The sequence below is a fragment of the Drosophila persimilis genome, unplaced genomic scaffold (assembly GCF_003286085.1).
Source record: "Drosophila persimilis strain 14011-0111.01,24,50 unplaced genomic scaffold, DperRS2 tig00000000-arrow-pilon, whole genome shotgun sequence".
Lineage (NCBI taxonomy): Eukaryota > Metazoa > Arthropoda > Insecta > Diptera > Drosophilidae > Drosophila > Drosophila persimilis.
The window spans coordinates 8,611,982-8,629,919 of record NW_020825288.1 but is presented as its reverse complement, the minus strand read 5'-3'; the positions used below and the strand labels follow the sequence as shown (position 1 = coordinate 8,629,919).

The 17,938-nt window shown below is 43.9% G+C and overlaps 1 protein-coding gene across 1 annotated transcript in view; it reads left to right on the top strand.

Annotated features, from left to right (window-relative positions):
- Window positions 1–13,208, top strand: part of LOC6588478 (nucleolysin TIA-1) — a 35,900-nt gene extending 22,692 nt beyond the window's left edge. The window contains exons 3-9 of the mRNA XM_026984244.1: window positions 2,292–2,379; window positions 4,880–4,955; window positions 5,108–5,204; window positions 10,678–10,867; window positions 10,940–11,329; window positions 11,970–12,123; window positions 12,911–13,208. Of these exons, the coding sequence (XP_026840045.1) occupies window positions 2,292–2,379; window positions 4,880–4,955; window positions 5,108–5,204; window positions 10,678–10,867; window positions 10,940–11,329; window positions 11,970–12,123; window positions 12,911–12,940 (1,025 nt within the window). The 3' untranslated portion in view covers window positions 12,941–13,208. The remainder of the gene's footprint in view (window positions 1–2,291; window positions 2,380–4,879; window positions 4,956–5,107; window positions 5,205–10,677; window positions 10,868–10,939; window positions 11,330–11,969; window positions 12,124–12,910) is intronic.
- Window positions 13,209–17,938: the final 4,730 nt, after the last annotated feature.

Below are 17,938 nucleotides of genomic sequence, written 5' to 3'. Positions count from 1 at the left end.
ATGTGCGAGGCTTGGGCGCTGCCAATCGAGGGCTTTCGCGGTGCAAATTTAAAGCAGCCTTTGACTGCAATTAGTGGCCGACTCGTTTGTCTGTCTCTCACAGACGCAGACAGACATATATAATCAAGACGAGGGGTAGACGAAGGACCTCATACGTGCATTGCGTATAGGCGAACTTCCTGCGAACTTCCACGAGCCTGCCAGTAGTCCTCCAGTCATTCGCATGTTGCGTGCATGCCTCAATCGGCGGCCCTTGCCTTTGAGTTGACGTTGTGCAAAAGGGCGAAAGCAATAACCTGAGCACAGTTACAGCAACGAGCGTCAGCCAGGCAGCCAGGCAGCCGGAGGGAGCCAACCTGCGCGACTGACGATTGATTTACAGTAATGGTAACTACTCGAAACGAGCAGAGCAGGGCAGAGGCGAGCCCATGCACCAGCAGACTCGACAGCCGAGGAAACCCACTAAGCCGCTCGCGGACCCCTTTCGACCTTTCGACTGCCTTCACAATGGGCTCATTAACGGTGGCGTATACGCAATTTCCAATTAAATAAAAAGTGTGCGAGCGCACACATACATCTGTAAATACATATATATGTATATTTGTATGAGGTAACATACGTGAACACGCACAGATTTACTCGTTATGGCTGGTGTGTGCGTAAAAGTATGTGTGTTTAAAAGACCAACATCGCAGTCAGAGAACGATGCCTGATGACGGTGGTGTCGCTGCCAACCAGCGACCAGCCCCCAGCCCACAGGTCCGTCTCCATCAGTTCCGCCCTGGCTGCGGGGAAATTCCTTTTAATATTTATTTAACACAAAAGCTTTCCGCATTTCGCTTTTGCCCAGCGCTGCGGCGACGCCATCGCCAACGCCAACGACAGCAACGGCAACGGCAACGGCGACGCTGCCGTTAATTTTTCGCTTTGCTTTTCATTTTCGCAAAATTACCGGAAATGTTAATTTCTGCACGTGCAGCAGGCCAGGCCGAAGGACATGCAGCAGTGGGGCAGGCAAGTCGGTCGCCGGGTCGAAGTCGAACCGCCAGCGTCGTAGTCGTCAGAGCAAGTCCCTCGCCCTAGCCCCAGTCCCACCCTTAGCCCCAGCCCCTACTGAATAGTGCTAATTATTTAGGGTAAGAATTCTCTCAGTGTGTGTGTGCGAGTGAGAGTGAGTGAGTGAGTGTGGTGGTTGGGGTGACCCCCAAAAAATGTTCCACTGCATTGGCCCTTAACCCATTACCACCCCATGTGCGTCGCTGTGGGCTGGCTATGCCTCTGCTTTGTGTCTTAGCTTTGGAGCCTCAGAGCTGAGCAAAACTGACACAAGAGCGCACGAAGGACAATGGCAACCGACAGCGACGAGGACGACGATGACGACGACGACGACGACAGTCGCGACTTTTTCTGTGCCAAAGAGACAAAGCACACAAAAATAATAATAAATGATTGCAATTTGTGTAAGTGTGTGTGTATGTCCGTGTGTCCCTGTGTATGTATGTGTCTGTTTGCTTTGCATGTGAGAGACAACCCTCACCCGCTGCACTTGTGTTTGTGCAGCCTGCATGACAGCGAGAGGCTTTGAGTTTGTGCACTCGCCGCATGTGGCATATACTCGTGTATATACATATACACGTACAGAATGGATACACAATATACACACGATGTTTGGCTCGACGAAGCCAGAGATTCGAGCGTGCAAAAGTTTACTTAGATGAATGGGTTAATTAGTATTAATGGCAGGTTCTTCAGAAGGAAAGTGAACCAACACAAAGGACAGGCCGCATTCGGAAGATGTGACATGATATGATATGATGACATGAATGAGTTGGGCAAAGCTCTCTCATTTTCCATTCGCTTCTTGCGAAAACTAAACCATCCACGGGGCCAGCCAGGCTCTTGTCAAGTTTTTTGAGCCCGTCATCAGCCAAGTCTCATCAATCCTGCGAGGCTTCTTTGTGATTTCAATTAACTTATCTCTGCTTATGCAGCATAAAATTATATATATGAAAAACTTTTCTTTCCCCTTCTTTTTTTTTTTTTTTGTGAAAATATGCATTAAAGCAGAAGAAGCGTAAGAGAGCGGAGGGGCAATAAATTGCGATATAAAAGCGCATGACTTGAGATTCCTTTCTGATTTGAGTTTTTATCAGGCGCATATTTTTGGAGACTCACGATGTGCCGCCAGGGGCAACGGCAACGGCAACGTCAACTCTTTCCACACAGCACACAGAAAACAGCACTTTGATACTTTCTCTGATTTCCCATTCTCTCTCTTTATTTTTTTGCAGAACAATTCCACATCTTTGTCGGTGACTTGAGCTCAGAAATTGAAACTCAGCAATTGCGCGAGGCATTCACACCATTCGGCGAAATCTCGTAAGTATTAAAATGCAAATTTTCCATTTGCCAGTTAACTTGGAATTGCCTTTATACACAGTCGTACTACTCCCCTTTTCCTTTTCCTTTTCCCTTTCCAGTACCACTTTCATTTTGTCATTCTTTTCTGCTATTTTTCTTCTCCTTTTTTTTGACAATTTTCCTGTCACACATTCCCTGATTATTGGCAGGCGCGTGAGAAGGAGGCTGTTCCGTAAGCCGCTTGCCGGGGAGCATAAAAAATTCATAACCGAGCGGGGGAAAAATGAATTTATGCAAATTTCACTTTTGGCGAACTCTTTTCGCTGCCACTGTGCGCTCGAAAGTACACAGAAATTGTCGCCTCGAAACGAAGCGGCCTCGTCTCGGTTTTGCGGGCTGCCACCAGAAAAAAGATAGACCGTCCGGACCCAGTCCCGTCGCAGGCCCAGGTCCAGGCGCAGGCTGGTCATTCAAATATTTAAGTTGCTATTTTCGGCATGAAAAGACTGGGTCCACCATCAGAAACAGAACCACCATAGCCGTACCATAGCCCGTAGCAGAGGCAGGCAACCGGCAATGGCAGCAGCATCAAAAACTTGGCTTAATTAACTTCTGTTTAATCGCAAAGTTTCGAGTCAAAATGTTAGTCTGCCTCTTGGGACTGCTTCCAGCCCGGAGGCGGCTTATCAAAAATTACGCTAAAGTATTTGATTTTTGGATTTCTCGCTTGTTTGGATTCGCTTCGAGATTCAGTCAGCCAGTCAATCAGGCAATCTGCTCATCCAAACTGCTGTAACCCCTCTCTCTAGAGGGAGCCGAGGCTGAATTTAAATTTTAATAATTTGAAAATCATTCTAATGATTATGACCCTGATTCGGTTAAAGGATTTTTGGTCTTGTGCTCATTCAGATCTCCTAATGAGCAGAGGGGCTGTCCCTGTCCCATCCTTGTCTCTGCCAATATGAAGGCATTCCATTCCCAATTGACAGCCGTATCGATGGCTACGCATTTCAGCATTATTGAGCAATCGATTGGCACCTTTCTGATACATATCGCTGACATCATTATCACCGATACTAGTACATGTCGCACATCGAAACAGGCCCATGCCTGGGGAAACGACTCCAAGAGCCACGTTGCGTCCTGATTATCTCAGAGACAGAGACAGACTCGGGAGGGAACACAGGGACAGGCGGAGGCAGAGAGACTCCGCCAGTTGTTGCTGGCTTAAAGAACTTTATTTTTCTTTGGTTTTTCTTTTGCGTGAGTCGATCTGGTTGCCGACATGTCAAAACGCTTAACGCACAAAAGTCGAAGGAGGCCCGGACTCGGTCGTGCGGCTCCCAGGGATCAGGACCCGTCGTCCGACTTTCTTGTCAAAAACTTTTATGCGTGCGCTGCGCGTTGTTTGCCCTTTTTCCCCATAGAGGCCTGTTGTTGTTGCCTGGTTTTGGCATTATGTTTGGGGCCAGGGCGCATTTTTGTTTCGTTTTGTTAAATGCGCGGCGCGTGTGAATATTTAATAAGTCGCCCGGCTTTTGCCCTCCCTTCACCCCCCAACACACCACCCAAATCCCACACCACCCCAAAGGCCAGGCCAGGCCCGGGATCCCTCGGCATTTTACTTATAATAATCATAAAAAGAAAGAACAAAAAAAAAGTAGCCGGCCAGCGTCGTCGCCATCTCTGCCGCCGCCGCTGTGGTTTATGTTTCATAAATGAAAAGTAAACTGCAGGACTGGGGGTAATTGCCAAAGTTTCCTGGCAGCTCCTGGCTTAGTTCTGGTTCTGGGCCGCGACCCTAGTGTCGGGGCACCCATTGCCGAAATGAGATGTCGTAGAATTGCTGTGGGAAATCAATTTGGGAGTCGGAAGTCTGGCAATTGCGCGGAGTGGCCGGCCGTAAGTGACCAAAATGAGCGGAATCTTTTATAGTTATGATTGTAGTTCGATTTGCGTTGGACGAGAAGGTTTACGACCGAAATTATTTAAATGAAAGCAAAAAACTTCAATCTCATGAATCACACTGCCCAAAATGCCATGCTCTTCATCCTTAAAGCTCCGATGACTTGTTCAGGACGCGTGCCTTCTTGGCATCTGAAATCTTCATCAGCCGCTTTCGTTCTCTCGTGCGGCCAAGCAAACCGTAAGATAAATAAAAAGTTTTCAGCATGAGGTCAGATTTCTAATTTCCGAATTACAAGAGACCACGAGGCCACGCCCACTCCGCAAACACAGACAACAGGGGGCGGGGGATAGAGCAGAGAAACCAGAGATCCGACCAGACCAGACCAGACCAGAGTGCACACAAAATATATTTGTATTTTGTACTCGAACGGAAATATTTGAACACGTCGGCCAGACCCACGCCCACCGACGCAGAGCCTGGGGAGATGTCTTTATTAGGAATTTGCATAAATTTTAAAGTTTTGTCAAGTTTTTTCTTTGTTTCCGCAGAGGGTGGAAAAATATTAAAGAATGTCTTTAATGTCCTCATTCTATCTTGTTCTCTTTTCAGCGACTGTCGTGTGGTGCGCGATCCACAAACCTTGAAGTCGAAGGGCTACGGCTTCGTGTCCTTCATCAAGAAATCGGTAAGTACTATCAGCTGCATTAGCATATTTAAGTGCATATTTATGCAGTCACTTTCCTCGTTCCCTTTGTGGCATTTCTTTGCCCCGAAATCTTGCTCTGATTCTGATTCGGATTCTGACTGTGTCTCTCTGTCTTCATTATCGCCCCACAGGAAGCTGAAAGCGCCATTACGGCCATGAATGGCCAGTGGCTTGGCTCCCGTTCAATTCGCACGAATTGGGCCACACGGAAACCGCCGGCGAGTAAAGGTAAGGAAATCATGAGTGTCACCTGCCCCCAGTGTGTCTCCCTCCCTCGCCCTCAGGCCGAGGAAGCTTCCGGTGTGCGTACAGCCCGGACTCACGGCCACGGCCAGACATATCAAGCGGCATTGTTGCTGTTGCTGTTGCTTTTGCTGGGAGTCGACGCGTCGTTCTTATTACAGGAAATTATGGCAATGAATGCCAAAGGTAGCCCGACAGGGGAAGGCCAGGACAGGGCAGAGCTCGTGTGTATTTCGGGGAGGATTCGGGGCGTCATTGAAGGACCCCGAAGCCGGGAGCCGGTAGCCAGGAACCGACAACCGTTTGCTATTTATAAACGCCGCACACAATTTTCTGCCAGATTATGTTTTCTTAATATTTGTCCTTTCGCTCCCTGTAAAAATGAAAAACCGCACGCGCTTAATTTCCGTAATGGGCTGTACCCAATTTGGTTTAAACTTTTTCAATTAGTCGCTGCGAGTCAGGGACACGGGACGAGACCCAAAAATACATAGAAAGAGGCGACTAGAGCGGCATTCAATTAGGGATCCCAGCGAATCAATTTTCATTTATTTTTTCGTCCCAGCGGCACACGCCCCCCAATTTATGACGGGCACGTTGTCAACCGCATATATATCCACCCAACTGTAACCCGGCGTAATCATTATTAACAGCGTACAAACATGCTCGACGAACGGAGGAATGGAGGAACGGAACCCGTGAAGCCGCCACCGTTCGTTCGTCTGTTCTGTTCTGTCCTGTCGTTAGTCTTTCATAAATCAAAACTTAACGCATATTTGCATGTTTTAACATAATTTTTATTTGTTAGACACACACACACACACACCCCTAAGTGGGTGGCTTTGGGAGAGAGGGTAAATCAGATAAATAAATTTTGCCAACACGAAACTATTATCATAAAAGGCACATACACATAGGGGAAAATTTCATGGTTATACAACAAACATTCGGCATTCTTTAAGCTACACACACACAGATACAAATATTCACACAAAGATACACAAGGATACACCCTCAAAGGCACACACACACACACATACACAGAAACTATAGTTGGAGCCAAGGTGGAATTTATCGTGCAAAGGCCTGAAATTGTTGAAGGGTTCGCATTTCGGGGCTAGAGAAGAACCCCTGCCAGGACAGGAGACCGTAGTGTACTCGCATAATATTTTCCCCTTTGCATTTATATTGTTGTCATAAAAAACGCCTATGAAAGCTTAAGCGTATTTTTATTGGTCTCATTGTTTATTGGACTATGTCACGGTTTTGTCTGCTCGGTTCCGTTCCATTTTTCGTCGAGGATTGGCTAGAGAGTGGAGCAGGATCGGATTCCGGGTGGGCGGTAGTTCTGGATCCTGTAATACAAGTTATTATTAGCAATTTGACAGCGAAATAATTTTGATTTTTTGATCGCCTCAAGTGCTGCTGAGTCGGCAGCGGCCCAAAATCGAAGATGTGGTTATGTCCCATTCGGTGAAGGGTTTTTATGTGCCCGCTCGCATATGTACGGTACATACGATACATATGTATCCCTATATGGGATAGGGATTTTGGTTTTATGGCCTGCCTAGTTGTTGCTGCTGCTGATGTGAAGGGGGGATTGTTGGATGCTGGCTGCTGGCGAACTTTACGATTTGTAGCACTCAACTCATTTCGCATTTGGCATTCCGGCATTCGCATTACTTCATGTTTTACGCAGCCACTTTGCTCGATTCTTTGGCAATCCAGCACCGAGTTGGAGCTGGAGTTGGACTGGCATTTTTATGTTTTAAGCAGGCTGCACATTTTATGCTCCCGGCAATCAGTCCACCGTCTGCCATCCTTCGCCCTTCGTTCGCGTTTAGTGAGCCACTCATGTGCCACCCCTCTCTCCCTCTCTGTATGTGTGTGTGTGTGTGTGTGTGCTGCCCCTTTGTTGAAAGAGATTTACGATCCGACGCAATTGCGCATTTTACAGTTGTGACAATTTTGGCGTCGCTTTGCAATTTCGTGCCTGGCTAAAAGTTTTTCCCTTCTTCTTTTCTATTTTCGGGTCTTATAACGAACGCATTTCAAAGGCTGAGAGCCCGTGGCGAAAGTTTTTAAAAAGTTTTACCTTTGTTAACCGATTACCTGAGATTCTAGCCTCCATCTCCACTCTCCACGGCAATGCATGGCCATAAATAAGGGCCAAAAATACCAACAAGCTCATTATGGTAATAACTTAATTAACCAGAAACAATATGCCGACGACAGCGGCGAACAAAGACAACAAAGACGGCGAATGTTGTATGACAAATTTCTTTGCCAAAACTATTTGACTTTTGACTGCAGAATGCTTCATCAGGAGAAGGAGGTGGAGCCGGAGGTGTGCTCTGTATGTGTGTGTGTTCGTGGGGGCAATTTGGTTGAATCATTTTTGGGCGGAGTGAGACTGAAGCTATGTGGCCTCGTTACCTGGTAGTCACCAGCCGAAGCAATAAATCAAAATTTTATGCAGAGTCGAGCACAATTAAGTACAAGTTTATAAGCCTGAATGCATTCCGGCCTGGCGGGGGGCGGCTATAGTAAACTACGAGTAGCAGAAAGAGTCAATGAGTGAGCACGGAAAACGAGAAAAATAACTGAGGCTGAGCAGAAAAGGATATGAGAGATGATAACGTCCTGGGAGCTTGAAGATCTTTTGCTTTGATTGGGTCTGTTTTAATTTAGATCTGAGATCTATTTTCCTTTTATAGTTTCAGTCGCAATCATTTTGTGAAACAAATATGTCTGCGTTTCAATATTCTTCTCCTGCTAAACAATAAATTCTATGTGACTTGGGAGTATTTCTATATATTTTGGTTGCCAACACGCGTCAAAATTAGCACATAGCAACGCCCATGCGAGACGCCCTCCTAAAAACCAGACCCCGGACCCCCCCAGTCACCGAGAGAGCGAACATTCCTTGCATATTAATTACTTTTGAATTTTCTCAAGTGCCGGCCCCGGCCCAGTTCCCGTCCGCCCCTAGGCGTTGTTGTTTTTGCGACTCCGTGTAAAAATGTGAATTATTTATGTTAATGATTTGGTGATTATTTCATGATTTAGTTTTACATGCCTATAATTGCTCATTAAAATTTCAAATCGTTAGGAAAAGGGAGCACTCAAAGCAGCTGTCCCCTCCCCTACTGGCCTACTGGTCGGCCTTACAGGTACTCGTATTTGGTAATGTAATGGCTCCTGGCTCCTGGCTGGTGGACTCAAATTATTTGTGGGTTCGGCTGTGTCAGTCCAGGCCAGAAACAGAAACGGCAGAGAATGGAGTGGAATGCACTCGCTGTAGTTTGTCGTAGACAAAAATATGCGATAATTATGGCCACGCTCCCACACTTAAATGGGGGGCCGAGTGTTTTAATTTGCGGCGGACATGAAATGAAACGAAGCGAGCAGGTACGGGACACGGGATGGGGTTCGGGATAAGATCTGGGGCTAGGGACTGTCCACCAGCAAGCACTCACTCTGTAAATGGACGCCTCAAGGCTGAGCACGTACAGGAATATGTGAAGGGGGGAGGGCCGCTTGCTGCTTGCTGACTGCAGTTTCCAAATTTAATTACACGTATTCAAAAGCGTAAAAAAGAAATTAGAGAACAGAAAATATAAAAAAAGGGAAAGGCCATCTTGCGTGTGGCCGATAAGAAAGATACCCTTACCGATTTATCGGCACTATTGATGATCTGACATACACAGAACCACTTATTGACACTCTATCGACTTCTCTCTATCGATTGATATTGATTAAGAACTACATATCAGGATCATTAGTCTTCACTTGTAGCATTTAGGGAGAATAGTAATACCTTCAGAAAGGGTATTTCAGAATAAAGCGAGGGCAACACAAACACAAAGCAAAGTGCAAATTAGTGAAACATGGCGCTCAAAACTATGCAATGCCGTTTGCGTGTGGCAAAGTGTATAAATGGGAGAGAGCGTGGTGAGTGTGAGTGTGTCTGTGTGTGCGTGGCCAAAGCGCATACATTTGTGGCGAAAGCTTTCAAAAGTATTTGCGAGCTTGTTAGTTTTTCGGTGCACCCTCGCCAGGAAGCCTGCCTCTGGTTATGTACCCCAGTGCGTGTGTGTGAGTGATTTTACCTCGGTGTCAGTGTGAGTGTGCAACAGCGGTCTACAGCAATCCTGTTGCATGTCATTGGGCCATATTTTTGTGTTTTGTTTGGCATGTTCGCTGCACAGCCCAAAACAAAACCAATCCCGGCAACCAGCGGCAGGCAGGCAGCTCTGCAATGGCATTTTGATGGGCTTGCTCCAGGGGATGGGGTGGAGCAGGATAAGTGGGAAGTAGGGCTGCAAGAGAAGGCCATGTTAAGTAGGCTGTTGACGCCATGTTGAATCAGTTCCGCAAAAGGTAGAGATAGGCTGACGCAAGATCTTAGAACTAATCTGAAGATTCATCTCTGTACTTCCATTTCAAATTGATCTAATCGAATCGTACATCGGGGTCACCAAAAACTAGTGAGCTTTTGAATTGAAGTTACTATTGGAATCTGTTAAGTACGGATGCACATCCTGGCACTTCCCTTCACACGTTCACCTAATCGATCCACCACAATCTGAGTCATTAGTGAGGGATACAATGGGAATCGTGCACCGTGGTAGGTGAGCGTGGAGTCGCCTCACAATGGGCCGCAGAAATGTTTCAGAGCTAAACAAAGACATAAACACGCAAAGCTGACATTATTTTTAAAAGTGCAAATTTAGTTTTAACCTCAAAGGAAGTAATTAGTGTAACTTTTGCATACAAATACGTGCATACATACCAAATACTCGTATACTCGTACGATCCGAGCAGGAGCCAACATCAACAGCAATCAGGGTCTCGTTCTCGTTCTCGTACAGTGAGTGCAAAAAGCACAGCACGGCAGCCCAGTATACCCCGACAATAAAACGGCATACGAAATATGTATATATCCGCAAAATACGTATAATAAAAAATGCAATAACAACCGCAACAATTTTAAATATGCAACAACAATGGCGGAGAGAGGTACATGGTATCGTGCCACCACCACCAGCACCACCCACTCTCTGACACACACACACGCGCAGAGGAACCAACCACACACACACACACACACACAGGCACAGATGCATACTCACACTCGAGCATATTGACTAAGTGCATGCGGTTATTTTAATTACCAAAACGTTGCCAGCAGAGCTGCCGAGGCGGAGGCACATTTATGTAGCTCTCGTTGCCGTCGCCATTGCGGGTAAATCCGTTAATTAATTTGCATATTAATCATGCAGTTGCTGTACAAAAAACAGTGTAGGGTGTGGATGGAGTACACTGTACACTGTACAGTCACAAAAAAGTTCTGCCCATAAATATCTTTTTGAGATGGACACATTAAAATCCACCACTGCGTAACACTTGGTCTCACCCATTTTCGTCTGTTTTTTCTGTTTTTTTTTTCTCGCAGAGAACATCAAGCCGTTGACCTTCGACGAGGTCTACAATCAGAGCAGTCCCTCCAATTGCACCGTTTATGTGGGTGGCGTTAACAGCGCCCTCACCGCCCTCAGCGAGGAGGTGCTCCAGAAGACATTCGCGCCCTATGGAGCGATACAAGAGATTCGGGTCTTCAAGGACAAGGGCTATGCCTTCGTGCGGTAAGTAGAGCTATGGATCCTTCATTACCCTACGTCTGATTTACTTATCCTGTACAACTGTTTTCTTTGCAGCTTCTCCACCAAGGAGGCCGCCACCCATGCCATCGTCGGGGTACACAACACAGAACTCAACGCACAGCCCGTCAAGTGCTCGTGGGGCAAGGAGAGCGGCGATCCGAACAATGCCCAGACCATCGCCACCCAGGCACTCAATAGCGCCGCCGCTGCCGCCGCCGGGTTCCCATACGGCTTAGGGGCCACTGCTGCCGCCGCTTACGGCCAGCAGCTGGCGGCCACCGGCTGCTGGTACTCACCCACACCCACATACCAGGCCTCCTCGGCCACGGCCACAGCTGTGACCCCGGCGGCGGCCAGTGCCGCTGCTGTGCAGAACCAATTCCTGCAGGGCATCCAGGGCTACCACTTTGGCCAGTACGGCGGCTATCAGCAGGGATATATGGGGTAAGAGACTCGACTCTCAACAGGCTCGTCAGATATTGTCATTGTCATTGTCATTGGATCTGGGCGCAATAATTTTATTAGCTGATTTGCCTGTGCGTCCCGAATGTTCCGTTCCGAGTGTCCATAATATCCCGTCCGAATGATGTGTGGTGTGTAGGAATCCCCATCCACCCACTTTGGTCTGTTCTTTGTGAAGTAATTGAACCGCCACCGGGGATCGACTGCAAGGGCAGCCGCGACAAGGGGAACGACAGCATGACGGATGACTGAATTCATTTGCTAATTGCGAAACTTTTTCATTTGCACCATCGCGACGCGTCGGTCTGCGGCCGTATGAAATGCATTTCCGTGTGTGTCGGGCTGTCAACATAACGTGCTATTTGCATCGCAGTCGCGTAAATTTGTTTTCCCTGCTCTCATTCCCATTCCCATACCCATTCGCATTTCCATTCCTTGTCATCTGTCGTCTGGCTGTGATAATTGTGGCGCACACCACGCGCTCCAGGGACCAACATTTTTGTACAGGCAGATCAGTAAATGTGCTTTCCCATTCCCGCTCCCGCTACCGCCCCCATTTCCGTTCCACCAACTCAACTCTGGGCTTATGTGTGTGTGTGTTTCGTTCTCTTTGTCGTTGCAGCATGGGAGTGCAGATACCGGCCACCTGGCAAGGCGTCACCCAGGCCCAGATCTCTCCTGCACAGCAAATGGCAACGGGCGTGGCCGGGACTGCCATACCGCAGGCCGCCGGTGTGGTCGCCTACCCGATACAGCAGTTCCAAGTGAGCCCACAGGTATGTACCAGCCAACACTCAGATACTCCGTACACACCATACACTCGTACATGAACGCTGCCCGAGAACATTGAAACATTTTTCGTACATTTCTGGTACATTTCTCGTACGTTTGTTGAAACTTTTGAATGCATTGTTCGACTTTTTATTCTTTGAATTATTTATTAATTTTTCAGTTACAATCAAAATATTCAAATTATTTAGGTATTTTCGCTTATATTATTGTTCCGCATTTGGGTATCGAATGTAGATTGAAATGTTGTAAATGCATGCTATCGAATCAATGAATGTGTTTCGAATACAACTTACTCTAATATAAAAGGTATTTACGCAATATTCTGAAAAGGTTCGGGTTCATTGGGTTTTAAGTTGTATTTTAAAATGTAGTAAATGAATATAATTCAGCCCATTTGTGTTGGCTTTTTTCGTTGTGGGTAAATCCGCATGAACTGCATATGGATCTGCTTTCGATTTCGATTTCCATATGCATACTCATACTCGAATAATCCTTAAAGTGCTCGGTATCGCCAGATACGTATACGTAACACTCATTTGCCAGTCTGTTTGTGCGTTTATTTGCTAATCCCGTGCTCTAGCATAATTCGAAAGCGTTCTCTCTGGAAAGCAAACAGTGTGAACACAATTTATTATTGCATATCAAATGTCGTATTGTTTGTTTCTGTAATCGAATTCTGCATACACCGTGTTTTTTTCCTGCATTACAATTAATTTTTTTCCGACTACTACTTTTTTCCAATTTTGACTAACACCCATATTATTTTTTAAGGTTTATCCTTTACTCTTGCAGGCACAGTAAGCGCAAAACCAAAACACGAATAAGCCAGTTAAAAGCCAAAAAATACCATACCAAATTTTTCTAGTACAGCTGCTATTCTGAAACAGAAACAAAACCAAAACCAAAACCAAACTGAGCTGTAAATAAAATGCGAAGCGCAGAACCCAAAAATTGCGAAACCCATTGATGGCGATCTTAGACAGCTGCACCCCGCCCCAGAAAAATCTATGCTAAAGCTAAATGCAACACACAAACACACACCCAAACATACATACATAATAATTATACATATACCTATAAATATATATATATATACATATATACATCAAAAATAGAGCATACAAATATCTGTAAAACGGGCAGCCAAGGCAAACAATTATTACATATGTATATGCAAAAAGCAAAGAAAATCGAAAATATTTTTAACCCTAGTTGCTTCCACTCGAACACACATACACACACAGATACACCCCATGACATTATGCAAACATAATTTAATGCTTTATGTAAATGTGTTGGAGCATGCCGCGTATAAAAAACAACAATAATTAATTGAGGGACAAAGCAAGAAGAATTACATGCAAAAATGTCGCACATACTCGTAAATAAAATGGATCGGTTTGACGGAAAGCATAAACTGAGCGTGTGGTTGTATTCTGTGCCTAAATCACACATACACACACACTCAATGCGTCTGGCGCACACTAAAACAAATATCCACACACATACAAATCAGGCAGGGCAGCGCGACATTAAATTAAAATAAACATAATTAAAAATGCGTTAAAATTAATTACGCGCACACACACGCACACACTGCCGCATGTAAATATTTATTTGTGTGTGGCTGCGTGTGTGGGTGTGTGTGTAAGTGGGCAAACAAAAATCCTGCCAGCCAGACCGTCATCCCACCTCAGTTTCTTAAACCCCTTTCGAAACCGTGACAAACCCCAGACCAGACCATATTGTACGAGTATTTTGCCTACTTTTGAACCCAGTTTGGTTTTAGCCTAGCAGCAGCATACAGACACACACAAAAACAAAGACACACATAGCACTAGTGCCTATAACTATGATAGATGAGGTGAATATTTTACTAAACGCAGCACTGCAGCAGCCCACACACACACACACACACACACGCTTAGAGACAACTGCCAATACTCGTATATGTACTTGTTCGTACTAGTATGCCAATCGCAATCGAATTGGCCAATCCTTGTCATGTCCGGCTACCATTTTCCTATAGAACTATCGCACTTTGATTTGTGATTGATCAGCAATTGAAAGACAGGTTCCTATAAGGTCTACACACGCACACAGACACAAAAGACGCACACACACAAGCACTCGCAGCTGAAAGTATCTGACTAACTATGAAATATGAAGAAGGCATTAGAGAGGAATAGGAAAACGAAATCCAAACGCAATCCAAACGCAACCACCCAATCCAGGACAGTCCAGCCACAAAAATCCAGAAACAAACTTGTATCTCTCTCTCTCTCTATATAATTTTTTTGTTGTTTACCCTTCATAAGGCTTCAGCAGCTACAGCAGCTAAGCGTTTAATTTGTTTGAAATTTGAATTTAATTTGATAATGATTTAAGTTTTGCCTTTTTTTCAACAAGCTTCATGAGAGATATGTATGTAAAATAAAGCAGCCGCCCCACATAAGCAGACACAAAAATGTTTCAACCTCACCCAAAACATTGAAACCCCCGCCCCCCCCGTACACACTCTTATTGCCAATGTATACTCGTATCTTGTTCATGTGTATGGTTTTATTTCAGTTGCCAGAAGAGGAATGGCTAGCTGCAAATATGTTGTGTTAGTTCTCTGTTGTTTAGGCCAAAACGAAAACGAAATAGAAAACCAAAACGAAACCCAACCCAAACCAATACCAAACCGAACCGAACCGAACCGATAACTAAACAAAATACGCATATAGCTACAGATATATATATATACTATACGTATATATATAATATAGTAATATAGAGAGAGAAGAACTCCCCCAATACACAAGTAAAATATATTGAAAACAATCAAAGTATGCCATCGAATGATATTAATTGATATTAGCTAATCGAGCATAGCCGTAATAAAATAGATATTATCACATAATCATGTAAGCGAACCAAAAATAAAACACTTCAATTCAGAAGCAGAAGCAAAAGCAAAAGCAGCAGGAGCAGCAGTCACAGAAATGAAACATTAATAAACTAATTATCCAGAAAAGACAGGGACAAAGAAGTCCCTCACAGACAAGAAAACGATACCGATGATACCGATACGGATACCGATACCGATACCTAAGCAAGCATTAATCAACTTATAAATAAAACATACACACACGAAAATTGCTAGAGAAGAAAACATGAGAGACAGCTACACTAGAAGGATACTCGCACAAGACAGGGCAGTGTAGACACGGTAGACACGGTAGCAGTCCTTCCCGTTCAAGGAAGCCTACAGATAAGGTACATATTGAGTAAATGGCAGTACATGAATGTGAAACATAATAAAGCCGTTAAAAAAGAGAAACTAAAAGTGTAGCATATATAAATAGATATAGAGATGGTTGAAATATATAGAGTATACAGCATATGCATTAAACAAACATGCTTATATAACATACTATACAAAAACGGTATTGATAGAGAACACTCTCACTCATATACTTACACCCACTCACACTCACACTCCCACTACCACTCATAGCACTATGGTCCGAACGACCACTTTTGTTGGCCAAAATTAATAACTCCCGAACGGAACAAGATTTTTTCATTTAGTTTTTTGTATTGGATATATATAATCAATAAGAAATGGATTTAAGAAAAAAAATGGGTGTGGCACCGCCCCTTTTTTTAATAATGCATATTTAAATTTTTAGTTATAGTGAAAAAAAGTATTAAGCATATTTTATTTAAGAAAACGGCGTTGCACGACTAAAAAAAATTTTGATTTAAATAAAAATAAAATCGTTTAAAGGTTTCCGTAAATTATTGCCGAAATCCTTGTCTAGAAGCAAGGTTAACGCCTCGTTAAGTGAGATATGTGCCGGCTTTCCGACTGGGTCCTGTACAGCCTTACGAACTTAGTTAGCATATTTGGACATAAAGATAAATGTATTGAAAAAAAGGCTTGTGGCCAATCCACATATTTTCGTTCAAACATCTTTGAATTTTACCGGCATTTGTTCCGGTATGTTGCCAAACGGTAACAAATTTTCTTGCTGGTATCTTCAAAAGCTTTATTAATTTCATATGATATGTCGCCTTAAGATCCGTTTTCAAATAATTGATAATTTTACCCTTCTCTGAATTCCATTCGGCAAACAAATCTGCATTTTCGAATTTGAGGTTATGCTCTATTAATGCAAATTCCAAGAATTGTGGTAAAAAGTGGCATTTCTAACTATATACATTTCAAAAAGAATTTATTAATCTACGACACAGAAAAGGTTTCAGGGTGGGACTAGGTGGGACTCACTTTGTACACCTTTTCAAAAATTAGTTTTCATTACAAGTTGGCACATGTTGAAGGCCTCACTTTAACCTTCAATTACGAAGACATCAGAACTACTAGAGACAGTTTAAAACTCAAAACACGTAGTAAGAACCCGACAGATTAAGATTCATCAAAAAAATTTAATCACGTCTTGGCGTTTTTCAATTTTTGAGATATCTAAAGTGGTTATTAATTTGCCACTTTTTCCCTTCACGTGCTTTACTATAAAAACAGTTGGGTTGCACAGCTGATTTTGCGAATGTGGCGCCATCTATGGAAATTTCTGGTACGCAGATTTAATGGTCGATCTTTTTCTAATGCAGAGCGATCAAAACCAGGTTTCAGTTTTGACTTTGAAAAATTAGGTTTTGGCCAACAAAAGTGGTCGTTCGGACCATAGTGCATAGGATGCATAGGAATACGAGTACTTGTACACGGTATTTACATACAGAGAAGAAAAACTATGGTCATATGGTAGATTATATTTATGGCATATTGTGTTGTATGTGCTGGATGATAAATCACATATAGATGTTCAAAATGAAAACCAATTAAAATGATGACAACAACAAATAAAAATAAAAAAATTCACAAGTAATAGAAATAGGAATACAGATACGGATACACATGCACAAACACATGCGTATGCAACGGTTAAATTAAGCTTCAGATATTTTCCAGGGACAGAGGTCGGGCACAATTTGCATTTGACACGCCCCAAATTCCAAATTGTGACTGTTTGGGCGGTTTTTTAGTGGAATTTTTGGCAGCAGAAGAGGCTGAATAGAAAGGAATAGAAAGAGCATTTAGTTACTTGGGTGTGGCCCGAGCACGAGTGCGATATATGTATGTATGTATGTCTATTGATAATCGAACACACAAACACATACTCGTAGCCTAGTATGGATATATTTTTGTGTTAGCTAGATGGTAGGATGATAGGATGCTCACTCATTATGATTAGCCATGGTCGCCGAGTTTTAGCCGCGGATCGGAGGCAGGAGGCAGGCGGCAGGCGGCAGGAGACCCACACACATGTAACTGTAGACACTAGGGGCAGTTGTACTGTACTATATTTAAATGTTTTTAGCACTAGAAATTAGAGAAACTACGAGAAGCATTGCATGTTTAACCAGGACGGCAAACGACTTAGATGTAGATGTGATTTTAAAGCGGGGTGGGATTGGATTGGAGTTGTATCGACTGGTATCGGAGCGATAGAGGAGCGATAGAGGCACGAAGAGAAATGCATTTTTCTGTTGTCATTTCATTTTCTAGACATTTTTTGTTATGTGACAAAACGCGGGAAAGCAAAATTCATAATGTTGTTGACCAAACAAAAAAAAAAGAAATTAAAACCGAAGAAAAATAAAAAAACAAATTCAAAGAGAAACCAAAACTGTTTCGGAGAAAACTAAAATTTGGCTATAAGAAAACGGAGACGAATGAAGAAAAAAGAAGTGAAGAACATTTATAAGAGCATAAGTTTATAGTTAAGGAAAAAC